Source organism: Mesoplodon bidens (genome assembly GCF_964165515.1).
Source record: "Mesoplodon bidens genome assembly, chromosome: 6".
Classification (NCBI taxonomy): Eukaryota; Metazoa; Chordata; class Mammalia; order Artiodactyla; family Ziphiidae; genus Mesoplodon; species Mesoplodon bidens.
In genome coordinates, this window is record NC_138162.1 from 44,398,108 (window position 1) to 44,414,830 (window position 16,723).

The 16,723-nt window shown below is 34.5% G+C and overlaps 1 protein-coding gene across 3 annotated transcripts in view; it reads left to right on the forward strand.

The window, feature by feature from the left end:
• The window catches only part of GKAP1 (G kinase anchoring protein 1), an 83,993-nt gene extending 68,747 nt beyond the window's left edge, over positions 1-15,246 (forward strand). For 2 of the 3 annotated variants that reach the window (XM_081236180.1, XM_081236179.1), the window contains 5 exons: positions 4,137-4,234; positions 7,740-7,803; positions 11,509-11,579; positions 12,087-12,164; positions 14,911-15,244. In XM_081236180.1, coding sequence (XP_081092306.1) covers positions 4,137-4,234; positions 7,740-7,803; positions 11,509-11,579; positions 12,087-12,164; positions 14,911-14,958 — 359 coding nt within the window. In that variant the 3' untranslated portion in view covers positions 14,959-15,244. Of the gene's footprint in view, positions 1-4,132; positions 4,235-7,739; positions 7,804-11,508; positions 11,580-12,086; positions 12,165-14,910 lie in introns of all 3 variants that reach the window. The other variant, XM_081236181.1, reaches the window with a different exon arrangement.
• The last annotated feature ends 1,477 nt before the right edge of the window (positions 15,247-16,723 follow it).

Here is a 16,723-nt window from a genome sequence, read left to right on the forward strand (position 1 = left end):
TTTGTGGCATATTTCACTCTCTTGTTCTGTGAATACCTTATACTTACTATGTCCAAACTCGAGGTCATCATTTACTCTCCAAACCAAGAATTTGGCTTGACTTCATCATTTCTGTTTTTGGTTTTATCATTTTATCCAGATATTCAGACTCTGAACCTCCTGTTTCACTTTTCTGTTTTTCAAGGTTTGGGAGTTTTTAATCTTTGAAATAGTTCTCAGATCTATCTTCTCTTCCATTCTTATTAACATTTCTCTAGTTTAGGCTCTCATTATCTTTTACTGGTATTATTTCAGTAACCTAATAAGTCTTTCTGCCTCCTGCCTTCTAGTTCTAGGTAATTTATCTTATACATTGCTAACAGATGACTTAAAAAAAATTTTTTTTGGCCACACCACATGGCACATGGGATCTTAGTTCCCTGAGCAGGGATCGAACCTGTGCCCCCTGCACTGGAAGTGTGGAGTCTTAACCACTGGACTGCCAGGGAAGTCCCAACAGATGACTTTTTGAAAAGCAAGGCTTCCATCCTGCCACACCATGTCCCTAAGCTTCAGTGTCTGTTGAATCAAGTGCAAATGTCCTTGACCTGACATTTAAAGCCCTCAAGCTTTTCAAACTGAGAGTCTCAACCCATTTAACCAGTCCTGAAATCAATTTAGTAGATTGCTACCAGCACTAATCAAAAAAAAAAGTTGTCAGTGTATATGACATCTGTTCGTATTTTATGAAATTTGTTTCTGTGTATATATATATGTATATAACATACAAATATATGTACATACACTGACATGTATGTGCATTCTGGGTCATGATATAAAACATTCCTTAACATGGGTCACTGTCAAGTAAGTTTGAAAGCATTGTTCTACAGTGTAGCTTCGGCCTAAGTAACTTCAGCTGTACTCTTTCCAGTTTTTTCTCCTAGCTAGAGCAGAGCACGCCTATCACAGCGCTGGATCCTTTCCAGCTTTGCTCAAGGTTCATTTCACATGCCATCTCCTCCCTGAGGCTCTCTCATTGCCCTATCCCAATCCCAAACACAGAAAACCTGGATATGATCTTTCCTTCTTTTTCTATACCCCATAACATTTTGTTTTTCTTATGGCACATTTCACACAGCACATTTTTATTTGTTATTATTCTTAATAGATTACAAATCCCTTGTGGACATAGACTTATACACCCTTTTATCTTCATTTTAGTATAATGTCTTCTACTTAGAAGATAAGTTTAAAATTTATTTAATGAAATATAGGACTTCATAAAAATGGGTATACATTAAAACAATATGATTTTCTGTTTTAAAAAGTGATATTTGTTGTAGAAATTCTGGAAATAACTAATAAGAAGTGAAGAAATTTTAATACTGGCAAAAAATATTTGAGGGCTTAGTATGTATTTGCCAGATATTCTATTAAGTACTTAAAATGATTATTTCATTCAGTTCTCACAGTTTACTGTGAAGTTGATAGGCACCTTTATGATGCCCAATTTGCAGATGCAGTGGAAAAGAATTGACTCTAATCTCATTCACTTGGAGAAAACTACCATTGATACTTTGCTGTGGTCCTACTTTTCTATGGATTTACACTTTTTCCCCAATAATGTAGAAACTTACATGGACCACTTTTCAGTTAAATACAGAGATGGTGAGCAATTCAGATCATTAAGTAATACATTGACCCTTGAACAACACAGGTTTGAACTGCTTGGGTTTACTTATACATGGATTTTTTTCAGTCGAGGTTGGTTGAATCTGCAGATGGAGGAGCCGCATATACATAAGGCTGACTATATACGACTATGTGTATTTTTGATTTCTCAGAGGGTTGGCGTCCCTAACCCCAACATTGTCCAAGGGTCAACTGTAATGTTTTTACATTAAATAATAATGTTTATAGCTAAATTGCTTTCAGTTACCCACACTGAGGAAAAAATTTAAATATACCAGTTTGATATAACATTGCTTACTACTGAGGTTGTACACTTTTTGATTTTTTATTGGTCATATGCCTACATATAGGTGCAACTGTTTTTTCTAGTTTTTTTCATTTACCTTTTGATTTTGTTTCAGTGTTTCTGGAGATTTTTCATCAAGTTAAATCTATCTTTTCCTTTTTGTTTTCTCCCTTTCATACTATGTTCAGAAGAGCTTTCCTATTCAAAGATGTTAGCTAGTATTATTATAAAGAGTTTATTTTAATGCTTAAGTGGTTTTATTTTTTTAATTAAAATACTATTTTATATTATTCAATGATTATATACTCAGTATAAAACAATTTTGATGAAAGGAAATTTTTAAACAATAAAATCTTCCATAATAATTCTAAGAGAGTTATTAAAATGTTGGTGTATGTCCTTCCAGGATTTTTTCTTTGTATATAGTATTACAATTTTGGGATCATACAGATGTGTTTTATGGTTCTGTATCATCATTTTTAGTGATTTCAGAGTTTTCAGTTTCGTGAATTTGTCATATATTTAGCCTATATCCTTATTGTTGGGCATTTAAATTGATGTCCAATTTTTTGTTGTAACTGCAGTGAACACTTTCATACATACTCCCCCCTCGCGTATCTATTTAAGATAAATTCCCGGAAATGAGATTTTTGGGCCATGATAATAGTATGTATATTTCTAATTTTGATCCAAATTTTTTCTTCCGAAATCATCTTATACTATCATCTTCTTCACTAAGCTCCAACCATGCTTGCCTCTTTACTATCCTTCAAATTCTCTAGGCTCTTTCCTGCCTCAGGGCCTTTATACCTACTGTTCTTTCTACCTGGAAAGCTCTTATCTCCCTCCACTTTTTACTTAGCCAATTCCTATCCAGTCACTCAAGGTTCATCTTAAGGGTCATGGCCTCAGAGCTTCCCTGATCCACCAGGGAATAATCCACATTATTCCCTTTATAGCACTGTGTTTCTTTTCGGCATTGCTTAAACCTTGGTTTCTAATTGCAGCATTTCTTTATGTAGTATCTGCCTCCACCACCAGACAAGTCCCATGAGGGCAAGAATCTTTTCTGTTCTGTTCACCATTGTACACCCAGCACCCAGCATAGGTGCTCAGTGAGTATTTTTGGAATAAAATTGTTGCCACATTACACATTAGATATAGAGAACCAATATATATTCTTATGGAAAGTATGACTTTGGGTTGATTTTTTTGCATTTAAATTTATTTATTTTGGTGTATGTTACAAGATGGCAGGCATTTAACTTGATTTTTCCAGTTAGCCATTTGTCCCATATACTACCATTATTCTGTAATTCAGCCTTTTCTCACTTCTTTAAAATACCATAGTTAGTTATATTATAATAAATTCTTGTGTCTTAAATCTTTCTGGACTTTCTTTTCTGTTACATCACTGTGTCAACATAGGTGCCATGACATGCTGTTTTAATTATTTTTGCTGTATAATATATAATTATCTGGTAGGCAAATTCTACTGCATTAACTTTTTGTTTCTTTCCTGTATTCTCCCAGGTAAAGTTTTGACTATCTCGCTAAGTTCCAAAGAACAAAACTCTATTGAAATTTCTATTGAAATTTTATTGAATGTTCAAATTAATATTTAGTAATACTTAGTTTTCCTATCTAAAAACATGCTTTGTTCTGTCCTTTTCAATATTTTATCATTTATTGATCCTGAAAATTACTGAATTTTATTCTTAGGGATATTTTTTATTGCTGTCTGGAGAAAATGTTTTTTCTAGTTATATCTTCTATGTTTTAATTGCTAATATAGAGAATAACTTTATTTTTGTTTTTTTGCATTATTTATTTCATATTTTTCTCATAAGTTTTCAATTCTTTTAGGTTTTTAAGATAGACTAATAACAACTTGTCAGAGACCACTTTAGTACGTTTATTCCAGGATGGAAATATCATTTCAAAGCCCTGATATTGTTCTAGGTTACGTTTGTAGTTTGAGATTAGGCATAAATATCTTATTTGCTTGTACTGTGCATAATTACATTTATAAAATTGAGTACAAGTGGAAATTTAGTCAACAGTTTAGGTTGCTTTAGAAAATGAATTAAAATTGGGACCTTTCAAAAAGGATATTGTAAATCAGAATTGGCAGAACTGTCTTAGTTCTAAAATGGTGTTTTCCCCCTTTAGGAAGTAGTTCTAAAAGATGGAAGAATTGAAAGACTAAAGTTGGAACTTGAAAGAAAAGATGCTGAAATCCAGAAGCTGAAAAATGTGATCACTCAGTGGGAGGTTTGTATATATTTACTGTTGTAAACTAAAATAATTCTATAAATTTGTCCATTTTCTGTTTTTATTATATTGAAATATGTTTAATATTTGATTGATAGAAATATTTCTGCTATTTACGTTTTTTTAACTCATATATAATCTGAATGATAGTATATTCTTATCATAGTAAAATACATATAACATTAAATTTGCCATTTTAACCATTTTAAGTGTACAATTCAGTGGCATTAAGTACTTTCTTAGTGTTGTGTAACCATCACCACTATTTCCAGAACTTTTTCATCATCCCAAACAGAAACTCTGTACCCATTAAACTCCCTATTTCCCCTTCTACTGCAATCCTTGATGACCTCTTATCTCTGTAAATTTGCCTATTCTAGGTACTTCCTATAAGTGGAATCATGATATTTGTCCTTTTGTGTCTGCCTTATTTCACTTGGCATGTTTTCAGCATGCATATCCATGTTGTAGCACGTATCAGAACTTAATTCCTTTTTATGGCTGAATAATACTCCACTGTATGTATATACCATATTTTTTGTGTGTCTGTTGATGGACACTTGCACTGTTTCCACCTTTTGGCTATTGTGAATAATACAGTTATGAACATTGGTGTACAAATATCTGAGTCTCTGCTTTCCATTCTTTTGGTATATACCTAAGAGTGGAATTTCTGGATCATATGGTAATTCTATGTTTAACTTTTTAAGGAACCATCAAACTGTTTTCCATAGCAGCTGCACCATGTTACATTTCCACCAGCAATGAACAAGGGTACCGATTTCTTCACATCCTTGCCACTTGTCATTTATACAATTTTTTTAAACCACAAACCTATTACTCTCCTTTCTTAGGCTTTTAAAAAATTCTCTTATTCATCTCAAGTATCATTCTCTTTTTGAACTAATATTTATTCACTCAACAATTATTTGTTGAATGCCTGTAATAGGCCAGCTGCTTTTCTGGACCCTGTGTATGTAATAGTGAAAAAAAGTCAAGTTCCAGCCCTGCTGGTTCTTATATTTCCCTTCCTCATCTACTCATACCTTTAAGAATTATCCCTGTTAAAACCTTTTTGAACTGCACCCACTTCTGCCTTAGCTTTTGCTTTGTCATTTATATTTTCTTTTGCTTTGAGCACTTACCATGTGTTAGGCACAGTGAATACAAAGATGAGTTAGTAAGAAGCTTACAGTCTAATGGAGAAGATAATCATGTAAATAATTGCAGTACAATGTGGAATTTGTGATTGAGATCTGACAGAGTGCCCCAGAAGCCCAGAAACAGGAATGAATCCGTTGCTGCTACTGAAAATTGGTAAAGGTTCCACCAAAAAAAAGATAGTTTTTCCAGATAGAACAGTGCATACAAGGCATGAGAATGGTAGGAAATGCATTGTTACTGACGTTTAGAGAAATGCGAAGTTGTAGAAGGTGAGATTGGGGGTGTTAGTTGAGGTCAGTATTTGAAGGCATTTGCATTTTAGACAAGGAGAGGGCAGTGAAGGCTTTAGGAGGGAAGTGACGTGAGAATTGTTTTGTGGAAGTTAATGCACGTAGCTGAGGCCTGGAGTGAAGACTGTCTGGTAACAAAATTAACAGGTACTGAGTGTAAGAGGAAGAACACATTTTGAACTGGTTTGGGGAAACGGAACTAATAGATCTCGTTTTGGACATGTTGAGTTTGAAATGGCTGTGGATGCAGGCATAGATGTTCAGGATGTTGAACATCTGTGTTGGACACATTGGAGTCACACCATATGTGCGTTTAACTTTGTGTTCTCTTTTTCATGAAGTTAAAAATACTAATGAGGGCACTGTATATTTCATATGTTCTTTATTATAAATTGCACAGTACTAGGATTTTATACTCTTATGTTTTCATAGATACATTTACTGTTCAGGATTGTAAATGCAAAACTATATGTTATTTTTATTGCAGTATAAAGAATATTCAGGGTAATTTTGTTCATTTGCAATTTTTGCTTTATGAGCTGGCTTTAGGGCTTGAAGACTAACTAAAGACATGCTTCCATATACACTGATCTGAACCTTGGAGAAAAGGCTTGAGCTAGAGTTTGATGAGATATTAACATTGATTGAAACCCTGAGAGTGAGAATTTCATAGTGGATACAGTTTTATATTCCCAGTAGATATATTTCTATATTCATAGTGAATATAGTTGTAATTGACCGTATTTGTTTTCCCCCTTCATATTTTTATATTTCCATCTGACTTATCTCCCTCTTTCATTACTTAGCTTCTCAAAAGTCCTACTCCCTTTTATGTTTACTTCTTCCATTCAATGTATTATTGTCTGCAGTATTACTCAGTAACATTATTGATTTATCCTCAGCAATTTACTGGACAGAGTATTTAGTAAAAGTCATCTATTGGACTTAATTTAAAATACATCAACTTTGTTTTACAAGAAAGATTTTTGAATCTGGTAACTTCTGTACGTATCTTTGTACATGTTGAGAGAAGAAATGACAAGTTTCTTATATTGATCTGTTTTCTTTCCCTGACCTCTTGTATTTCTATAGTTACTAAATATATTGTTTTCTCTTATTAATGTATTAAATATTTATAAATACTTCAGTGTGTGCTATAAGACATGTTGAATAAGAGTAGTGTAGGGGAAAAATTCCCTGGAATATGGATGTTAATGTGGGAACACAATTCCAAAATTGTTTGTAATGTATAATTGTGTCATTCATGTAGTTTGAAAAGAAGCTAAGCCATTTTTTTAAAGTTGAAAAATAATTGAAAGATATTTCCATAAATTACTAATTCATTTCAGCCAAAATGTAAGTAATTCAAAAATTACTTTAAAAATATTTAGTTAATGAAATAACAAAAGATTAGTAAAGCCTTAACTGAGCAAATATAAAACTGTGCTGTACAGTAACTACTACACGTGGTGTGAAATTAATACACTACATGGGTTTTAAATACATAAAAGTAAAATTTTAAATTTATATATATAAAAAGTAAATAAAATAAAAATTGTAATTAAATAAAACTAAATACAGTTGAAAGTCATTTTCTCAGTAACACTGGCCACGTTTCCAGTAGTTATTAGCAGCCACATATTGCACAGTGGCTGATAAAGAACAGATACAGAGAGTTCTAGTATAGTACTGGTATAGAACTATGAATCATTTTTCTTTTTGTTTTCATATAATTATTCTGAATTGTATAAGGATTTTATTTGAGGAAGAAAAGAAAGACTCTTCAGGAAAATTTAGTTTTATTCTGAGTTTTCTCCACTTTTATTCTACTCTTCTTAAATACAGTCACCTATAATATTGATTTGTATTATTATACGAGGGATTTAATTAAGTAGTAGACAGTTGTGAATACATTTTCCTCCATCTTTTTTCTTTCCGAAGTAATTTATGTCTTTGAGCAAGCCTAGATTCATAGCTCCATAAATTGGTAGTAAATCATTAATTATATCATTTACTTTTTAAAAATTAAATCTTTTTTCCTTGATTATTAGGCAAAGTATAAAGAAGTAAAGGCAAGAAATGCACAGTTATTGAAAATGCTTCAGGAAGGTGAAAGTAAGTGATTTCTGTGTTTTTAGAATTAAAAGTTAATCTTAAAAATATTTGAAGATAACTTTTCAAGATATATGATTTATTAATTCAACAAAATAAAAAGGTTTCCCAAAAGGATACAAACTGGATTATTGTTGATAATTTTATTATTATAAGTCTCTTTTGCAGCACCTTAGTATTGCACAAGTTTACAACTATTCAGCTAAGAAACTCTTGAAATTTCAATTCTTATAAATTATTGGAGTACATTTAGAGGGAAAACAAGAAAACATTTGCTTAAGGTTCTGTTTATTAATTATTAGAGGAGAAGGCCTGTCATGATTTTAGGTTTTCTTTCTACCCCTCCCCCCGCCCCCCCCGCCCCGACTCTTCATACTTTTGCTGCCACTCTAAACTTTTGGCAGTAGATTACCAGCAGGAAGCCAAGGAAATCAATCAAAAAAGATTAGAGAGGGCTTCCCTGGTGGCGCAGTGGTTGAGAGTCTGCCTGCCGATGCAGGGGACAGGGGTTCGTGCCCCGGTCCGGGAAGATCCCACATGCTGCAGAGCCGCTAGGCCCATGAGCCATGGCCGTGCCGCTGAGCCTGCGCTTCTGGAGCCTGTCCTCCGCAACGGGAGAGGCCACAGCAGTAAGAGGCTCGCGTACTGCAAAAAAAAATAAAAAAAAAAAGATGAGAGAATAACATTAGTAAAGTTGATGTTATATGAAACCCCCCAAATCAGTTGCATTCCTGAATATGAATACCTAGTGACGCTAACCTTGAAAGCTCTCTGAAAATTTTCCATTAATAACAGAAAGGGAAGCGTGTATTAAATTTGCAAAAGAAAATGAACCATAAAAGACATAGAGAAAGACATGAATAGATGAGAAAGCCTTCTGAATAGACAAAATTAAGTGTAATAAACAATTTCCCTGGTTAACAAATGTTAATGAAATCCCAAATATAGCTCCTGTGAGTACCATATAGCACTTGAGAAGTTATGAAGCTCACCTTAAAGGATAAGTAAACAAGATACCCCAAATTGTTTCAAATATGAAGATACTGGGAGTGGAATTGTCCAACCAAATATTTAAACTATTAAATAACAGTTATAAAACCCAGAAATCATGTCCAGCTGAACAGAATATATATAGTCTTGAAGTAGAGTCAAACATTTTTTATAACTTTACGATTTTTATAATATAACTTCACTGTTACAAGCTTAACTATGATAAAGTAGAAGTTAAATAATAACGGGAAAAGGCATTATTTGAACAATTAGATATCAGTGTCCTGAGATTAATTTAGATATGCATGTCACTGAGCTCCATGTGGATCATTTAATGAATAAAATTATGAAAATAATTGTTTACAAGATATATTTCTGATTGAAGAAAGTAAGGGTATCATTGAACATTGGATGTATGATTTTTTTTTCTTTTGTTTTTTGCAGTACGCAGGCCTCTCACTGTTGTGGCCTCTCCCGTTGCGGAGCACAGGCTCCGGATACGCAGGCTCAGCGGCCATGGCTCATGGGCCCAGCCGCTCCATGGCATGTGGGATCTTCCCGGACCAGGGCACGAACCCGTGTCCCCTGCATCGGCAGGCGGGCTCTCAACCACTGCGCCACCAGGAAGCTCTGGATGTATGATTTTTAAATACCTAAAAATAAAGTAATATTCCTTAAGGAAACATTTGTGAAAAGTGAGAAAATTAACTGATAAAAACTCTCAAAAATAGATTAAAGGGGCTTACCTGGTGGCACAGAGGTTAAGAATCTGCCTGCCAATGCAGGGGACACAGGTTCGATCCCTGGTCCAGGAAAATCCCACATACCGGAGAGCAACTAAGCCCGTGCACCACAATTACTGAGCCAGTGGTCTAGAGCCCACGAGCCACAACTGCTGAGCCCGGGTGCCTAGAGCCCGTGCTCTGCCACAGAGAAGCCACTGTAGTGAGAAGCCCACGCACCGCAACGAAGAGTAGTCCCCGCTCGCAGAAACTAGAGAAAGCCCACGCGCAGCAATGAAGACCCAACAAACCAAAAATAAATAAATAAATTTAAAAAATAGATTAAAAATGGCTACCAGTAAATAATATCAGTGTCCATACTCTGTACTATAAGTAGTCCAAGTAGAACAATTTTATACAGGACCATGACATGAAAAATACAGTACGTTAGAGTTTACAAACTCTAGCATTTATAATATAAATGCAAATACAGTCAGTTATGTTATAGTACAACATGTGTTCCTAAAAATCACTAATCTCTATAAAATCATACAGTTAAAACCACTAAGTTTATGGGGAAAATGGAGTTAGGAGCATACAATACTCAAAAATTTCATCAGTGACACATTAAAAAAAAAAGGGAACCTAATAAAACAGTAACAGTTTTATACATGTTAAAATGGTTGAACACATAAATACTATAATAAATATGGCACTTTACTTTGAAGACAACCTAAAGTTTGCTGTAGAAGTAAGTTTCAGAAGGGTTTCAGCTTGTGTATGTTACTGTTAAGTGATGGAAGGATGGAAAGTTGGTGTGGTTCTTGACACAGTGTGCTGAAATAGCTGGTAGATATTTGAGGTGTGTGAGTGGGTGCAGTTTTCTTTGTTCATGAAATTGTGCTTAAGCATTAAGTACACAATTCATGTTATGTTCATGTTGTTCCCCGACGTATCAATCTCTTTGAAACACAAAACAGCATTATAGGAAAATTGACTGTAGTTAAAATATTACATAATTGTTAAAAAATCACTAGTTCTCAGTGAGTGCGTTTAATTCTGAGGATGGAGGAGTAGAAAGTATAATTTGTAAAAGTTCCCAAGTTGATTCTTAAGGGACTGTGATTTGTTTCTTGACACAGCATCTCCCCTTAGTGCATATCATATTAAACTATGAAAAATAACTTCGAATGACAGAGTTATATTGGTGGAGCTGTGGTGATATCAGTACTCATATATTTGGACATTTCCTCCTTTACTCATTTTATTAGTTTTACCTCTTCAGTCTCTCCTAGCTTTTCAAAGTTGAAGAATTAGTTTTTCATGTATTAGCCTTTGCCATAGGTTAAGTAAATTGTCAGCCATGTGGAAATTTTTAAAGCTTAGGGAACACAGAGGCCAAAGAATAGATCTCTTGCTTCCCCCAAGAGGGAAAAACATCTAGACAAATGAACAGTTCTGAGACCAAAGATGTTATATGATTAACTGTGCTCATATGAGCTAACACTTACTTGGTATACGAGTGCTTTAATGGTATGAAAAGTCATATAAAAATAATTCTTGTGGGCCTTACGATATGCACACCTTGACAATTTAACAAAACAAAACAAACAAAAACACTCTACATTGTTTTTAAAATCTTGCTTTAAGATTAGTCGAGGCATTTTAAAGTTTTTTTCCCTATGTGAAATATTTTATTTTCTCTGTCCTTGTCCTTTTTAGTATAAATGGAAAAAATTAATCTTTTGTCATATCTGTACAATTAATATTTTAACACCACAGAAATGTAGAATTTCCAATAAAAGCTGCTGTGGTGATAATAATGATCAGAATTTACCAGTGAAAATTAAGAGGTATATACAGGGTCAAGGAATACATTAAGTATGAGGACAATTAATCTTTGCCTGACTGCATTGCTGTCTTGGTTCACTAAAAGTATTGTTAAAGTATCCGAGTGATTGACAAGATTATACTGCTGTTTTTCCTTTTTTGTCAGTGAAAGATAAAGCAGAAATACTTCTGCAAGTTGATGAATCACAAAGTATCAAGAATGAGCTAACGATACAGGTAAGAAAAACTATATATAGGACTGGTTATATTAAGCTGTTCTTTAGTCCTGAATTTTGAAACATGACTAAACAAAAACACAGCCCATCAATACTGCAAACCATACTTCATTATTATTATGTAATAGCAAATGATTGAAAATTCTGTTTACTGAACTGAGGGAGGTATGTATGTCCTAAAGAATAGGAGAAGATAAAGTTGTATTTTAGTTGATGTGGGCTGAATATAGAGATAGAAAAGACAGACAGAACTTATCCTGTTCATGGACTTGATTTTCTCCCCTTCCCATCCTTATTCTTTGGTCTTGTCTTAGAACAACAGTGAGCTTGCCCTACGTATCTTTAATATACAGCTGAATAAAATGCCTAATTGAAATTGTTTGTGAGGAGAGAGGTTCTCTTCTAATGCTCATGAATCTCATAGTCAAAAATCATTGTGAATAACAATTAAGAGTATTTACCAAAAAAGACCAAAAAAAGTCTTTTTTTATTGAATATTTGGTTATAGGTAACTTCACTTCATGCTGCGTTAGAACAAGAAAGATCTAAAGTGAAAGTATTACAAGCAGAATTAGCCAAATATCAGGTATGCCTTTATAATTATGAAAGTGTTTTCATCACAAATAATGCATTTGGAATAGGTATATACATGTGAGAATAAATGTACTATTGTATTCTTAGGCCAAAATTTATTCAGCAAACATATTGATAATTTTGTTATTGGTTATATAATTTACATCATAGAAAATGTTAAGTTTATTCTAGACATTGGTATGTATATACAGCAATAACTAAAGTAACTCAAAAGACCTTTGGTACTACATAGATGATGTGAGATATGTGCCAGTGAATCATATTGAGGGAAGGTACATAATGACATTTATCCCATTATATAATAAGTTTGATCACTTGCGTACAGCAGTCTCTCCTAGATATCTTCATTGTAAAGATATCTTTCCCTCTTTGTAATTAATAAATAATATGTGAAGTTATAGTTTAAGATTGTGTGAATATCCTTTATTTTTACCCAATGATTTTAGCATCCAGATTAATGATATTTTTATCAGTTATTATTTTGGTAGTTGAAAAATAGTGATTTTTCTAATTCTGTCATTTCTTCTGCATTTACAAGATGGCATTCAGCATTTTTTTCTGGGTGAAGCAGTAAACAATATCAGGGCTTTGTTTCAATATATGTGTATATGTATATGTGTGAATATACACACACATATATTTGTATATGAATACGTATGTGTGTCTATGTCATGATATAAAATGAGTTAATTGATGTGGGGTCAAAAAAGTTCGAAAGCCACCACTGGTGGCCTAGAGAATATAAAAGTTGTTTAGCTCCAGCTTTGACATGTCATCAATCCAGGAAGGAAGATTCCCTTTGCCTGGGAAGCTTTGAAAAGGGTCTTTGAATTATTATTATTTTTTTAAAACTCTTGTTTAGAAGAAAGGTAAGAGTTTTAAGCTATATAACATTGGTACCTCTGTATAGTGGGCATCTACCTTGTAGAAAGTTTTTTAGTAAATTTATTTTTTATTTCCCTGCTATCAGGAAATAAATCTTATTTTTAACACCTGTCATTATACATCTCAAGTTTCATATAACCTCTTCATACTTTTTTTTCTCTGAATGAATCTTTGCAAAACTTTTATTTGGTCAGGAATAAATGACAGCATTCTTATACTTGATTTTTTTTTTTAAAAGAAGGTTGGTTGTAGACATGTTTTTGAACACCAAGAGGGAGGTTATGGGCAGAAAAAGGGTGAAACAAACAAAGAGAAACTGCCAACATTATTAAATGGGTCTGGGTTCCATGTGCCCTTGATATAACCGCCACTCTAAAAAACGTGCTTTCACAGACAAGTAGTTCCCAAACTTGGCTGATCATCAGAATTTCTTGGGAACTTTTTGATTGTTCAGCCCACTACTAATTATCATAAGTAAATAGGCTGGGACAAAGTCTAGACATCAGAATTTTAAAAATATTACTACTTAGGTGATTCTAGTAATTAACCAAGTTTGAGTATCATTGCCATAGTTTATAAAAATGTAGAAAAATTATAAAATTATTATAAATACATCAAACCATTATTTATGGTTAAAATGGAGGGTAGAATAGTTATGGATGATTAAATTTTTTTGTACTTTTGTGCTTTCCATATTTTTTAAATGATTATTTGCTTTTTGAATCAGAGTAAGGCAGAAAATGTTGTTAAAAGTAATTAATGAAAAATACTTCCTGTCTTTTAAGCCACCTTTCTCTTTCTTTGGCTCAAGTCAAATACCATTGATGGCATTTCATTTGGAGGAAATTAAATACAGATTTATATATGTCACTGAGCAAATATGAAAAGTATAATCTTTTCAACCCACTGATGAACAAAATCAGATTTCTAATGCTGTCTTATATGAACAAAACTATACAGAACTTGAATTAGAAATTGAATTACCCAAAAGGGTAATGAAGTGAATCACCAAATTTGCTGATCATATGGAGCAAATTGTCTATTTTGATCAATTTTTTTTTTTTTTTTTGGCTGCATTGGGTCTTTGTTGCTGCGCCCGGGCTTTCTCTAGTTGCAGTGAGCAGGGGCTACTCTTTGTTGTGGTGCACAGACTTCTCATTGCAGTGGCTTCTCTTGTTGTGGAGCATGGGTTCTAGTCACGCGGGCTTCAGTAGTTGCAGCATGAAGGCTCAGTAGTTGTGGCACACAGGCCCTTGAGCACGCGGGCTTCAGTAGTTGCGGCGCGTGGGCTCAGTAGTTGCGGTGTGTGGGCTCAGTAGTTGCAGCGCGCGGGCTCTAGGGCACGTAGGCTTCAGTAGTTGTGGCGTGTGGGCTCAGTGGTGTGGCTCGCAGGCTCTAGAGCACAGGCTCAGAAGTTGTGGCTCACGGGCTTAGTTGCTCTGCGGCACGTGGGATCTTCCCAGACCAGGGATCGAACCCTGCATTGGCAGGCGGATTCTTAACCACTGCGCCACCAGGGAAGTCCTAATCAAAATTTTTATTTAAAAAAAAAATCTGGGACAGTGCAAATGAGCTCTAAAAAATAAGATACTGGTGATCAGACTAAGTCCAGACTAGTTCAAATAGATAACTGTTTTCTACAACCTACTTTAACCGTTTGTAAAAATAACAATGGTTATTGCTATTTAAAATACGTAAAAGTAATTTAGTGGTATGTTCATTCAAATTTGCAACAAACTCAGAAAAGAAGTTCCTTTTCATAGTCAAAAATGTTTTTGATCTCATTTATTCTTGAAAAGAAAATGCCCCCAAAATGTTATTTCCTAAATAATTTACCCTATTTTTCTTTACAGGGTGGCAGAAAAGGGAAAAGAAACTCTGAATCCGACCAGTGTAGGTGATTCTATTAGCCTTTGAGGTCAACACAAAAATTAAAACTTTCAGGGTTTTGCAAAAATGTATATATTTAATGCTGTGCAACTGCTGAACTATGCAGCTTTTGTTGAAGAAACTTAAAATGATTAGCTCACTAATGGTTTATAATTTTATGTCCTTTTGGCTTAAAGTGAAAAGAAGAAAAATAGAATTCCAGCACAACTCAATGATTATTGTTTACTATTCGTACTTCTTATCACTTTAGTTTTTCATCAGTCAATAAAATTAATTTACTCTTCCATTAATGTTTGATTTTTTTAAAATTTCAGAAACAGTGTGAAAGTATTGTTTTTGCTTATAGCACAGTCAATTTAATTGGATTTAAGCTCAGTGAATATTTACTCAGCACTTTGTGCATGCTAAACCCTATAGAACATACAAGGTATCCTCAAATGGCTTATGCTCAGGGGAAGTAGAAGGTGGGGGTGGGTAATGACAACAGCAACAAAAAATTACCATACATATTAGAATGTGATATCACATTGTTTGGAAATTGAGAAAACTTGCATGAGATATTGGGTTGGCCAAAAAGTGCCTTCGGTTTTTAAGTAAAAAATAAAAGATGCATTTTTCATTTTCACCAAGAACTTTATTGAACAACGTATTCACCCTTTTGTTCCACTACCTTCTGCCATTTTTCAGGCAACTTCATAATTCCATCTGCCCAAAACTTTTTTATCTTTTTGAGCAAAGAACTGTTCCAGGTGCCTTTTACAGTCTTCCAGGGAATTGAAATTTTTTCCATTAAGAGTTTTGTAAAGACCTAAATAAATGGAAATCCAAAGGTGCAATGTCTGGTGAATACGGCGGATGAATCAGAACTTCCAGCTAAGCTGTAACAGTTTTTACCTGGTCATCAAAGAAACATGCGGTCTTGCGTTATCCTAATGGAAGATTATGCATTTTCTGTTGACTAATTCTGGATGCTTTTTGTCGAGTGCTGCTCTCAGTTGGTCTAATTGGGAGCAGTACTTGTTGGAATTAATCGTTGGGTTTTCCAGAAGGAGTTTATAATAGAGGACTCCCTTCCAATCCCACCGTATACACAACATCACCTTCTTTGGATTGAAGACGGGCCTTTGGTGTGGTTGGTGGTGGTTCATTTCACTTGCCCCATAATGTCTTCTGTGCCACATTATTGTACAGTATCCACTTTTCATCACTCATCACAATTTGTTTTAAAAATGGAACGTTTTCATTACGTTTAAGTAGAGAATCGCATGCGGAAATAAGGTCAGGAAGGTTTTTTTCGCTAAACTTACGTAGAACCCGAACATCTAAGCAACTAACATAACCAAGCTGGTGCAAATGATTTTCAGGGCTTGATTTGGATATTTTTGAGTATGTCGGCTATCTCCTGCGTGGCATAAAGTTGCTTGTTCTCAGTTAATGTCTCGATTTGAGCACTATCAACGTCAACTGGTCTACCCAACCGTGGAGCATTGTCCAGCGAGAAATCTCAGGCACGAAACTTTGCAAACCACTTTTTTTTTTTTTTTTTTTTTTTTTTGCGGTACGCGGGCCTCTCACTGTTGTGGCCTCTCCCGTTGCGGAGCACAGGCTCCGGACGCGCAGGCTCAACGGCCATGGCTCACGGGCCCAGCCGCTCCGCGGCACGTGGGATCTTCCTGGACCGGGGCACGAACCCGCGTCCCCTGTATCGGCAGGCGGGCTCTCAACCACTGCGCCACCAGGGAAGCCCTGCAAACCACTTTTGACACGTTCAGTCAG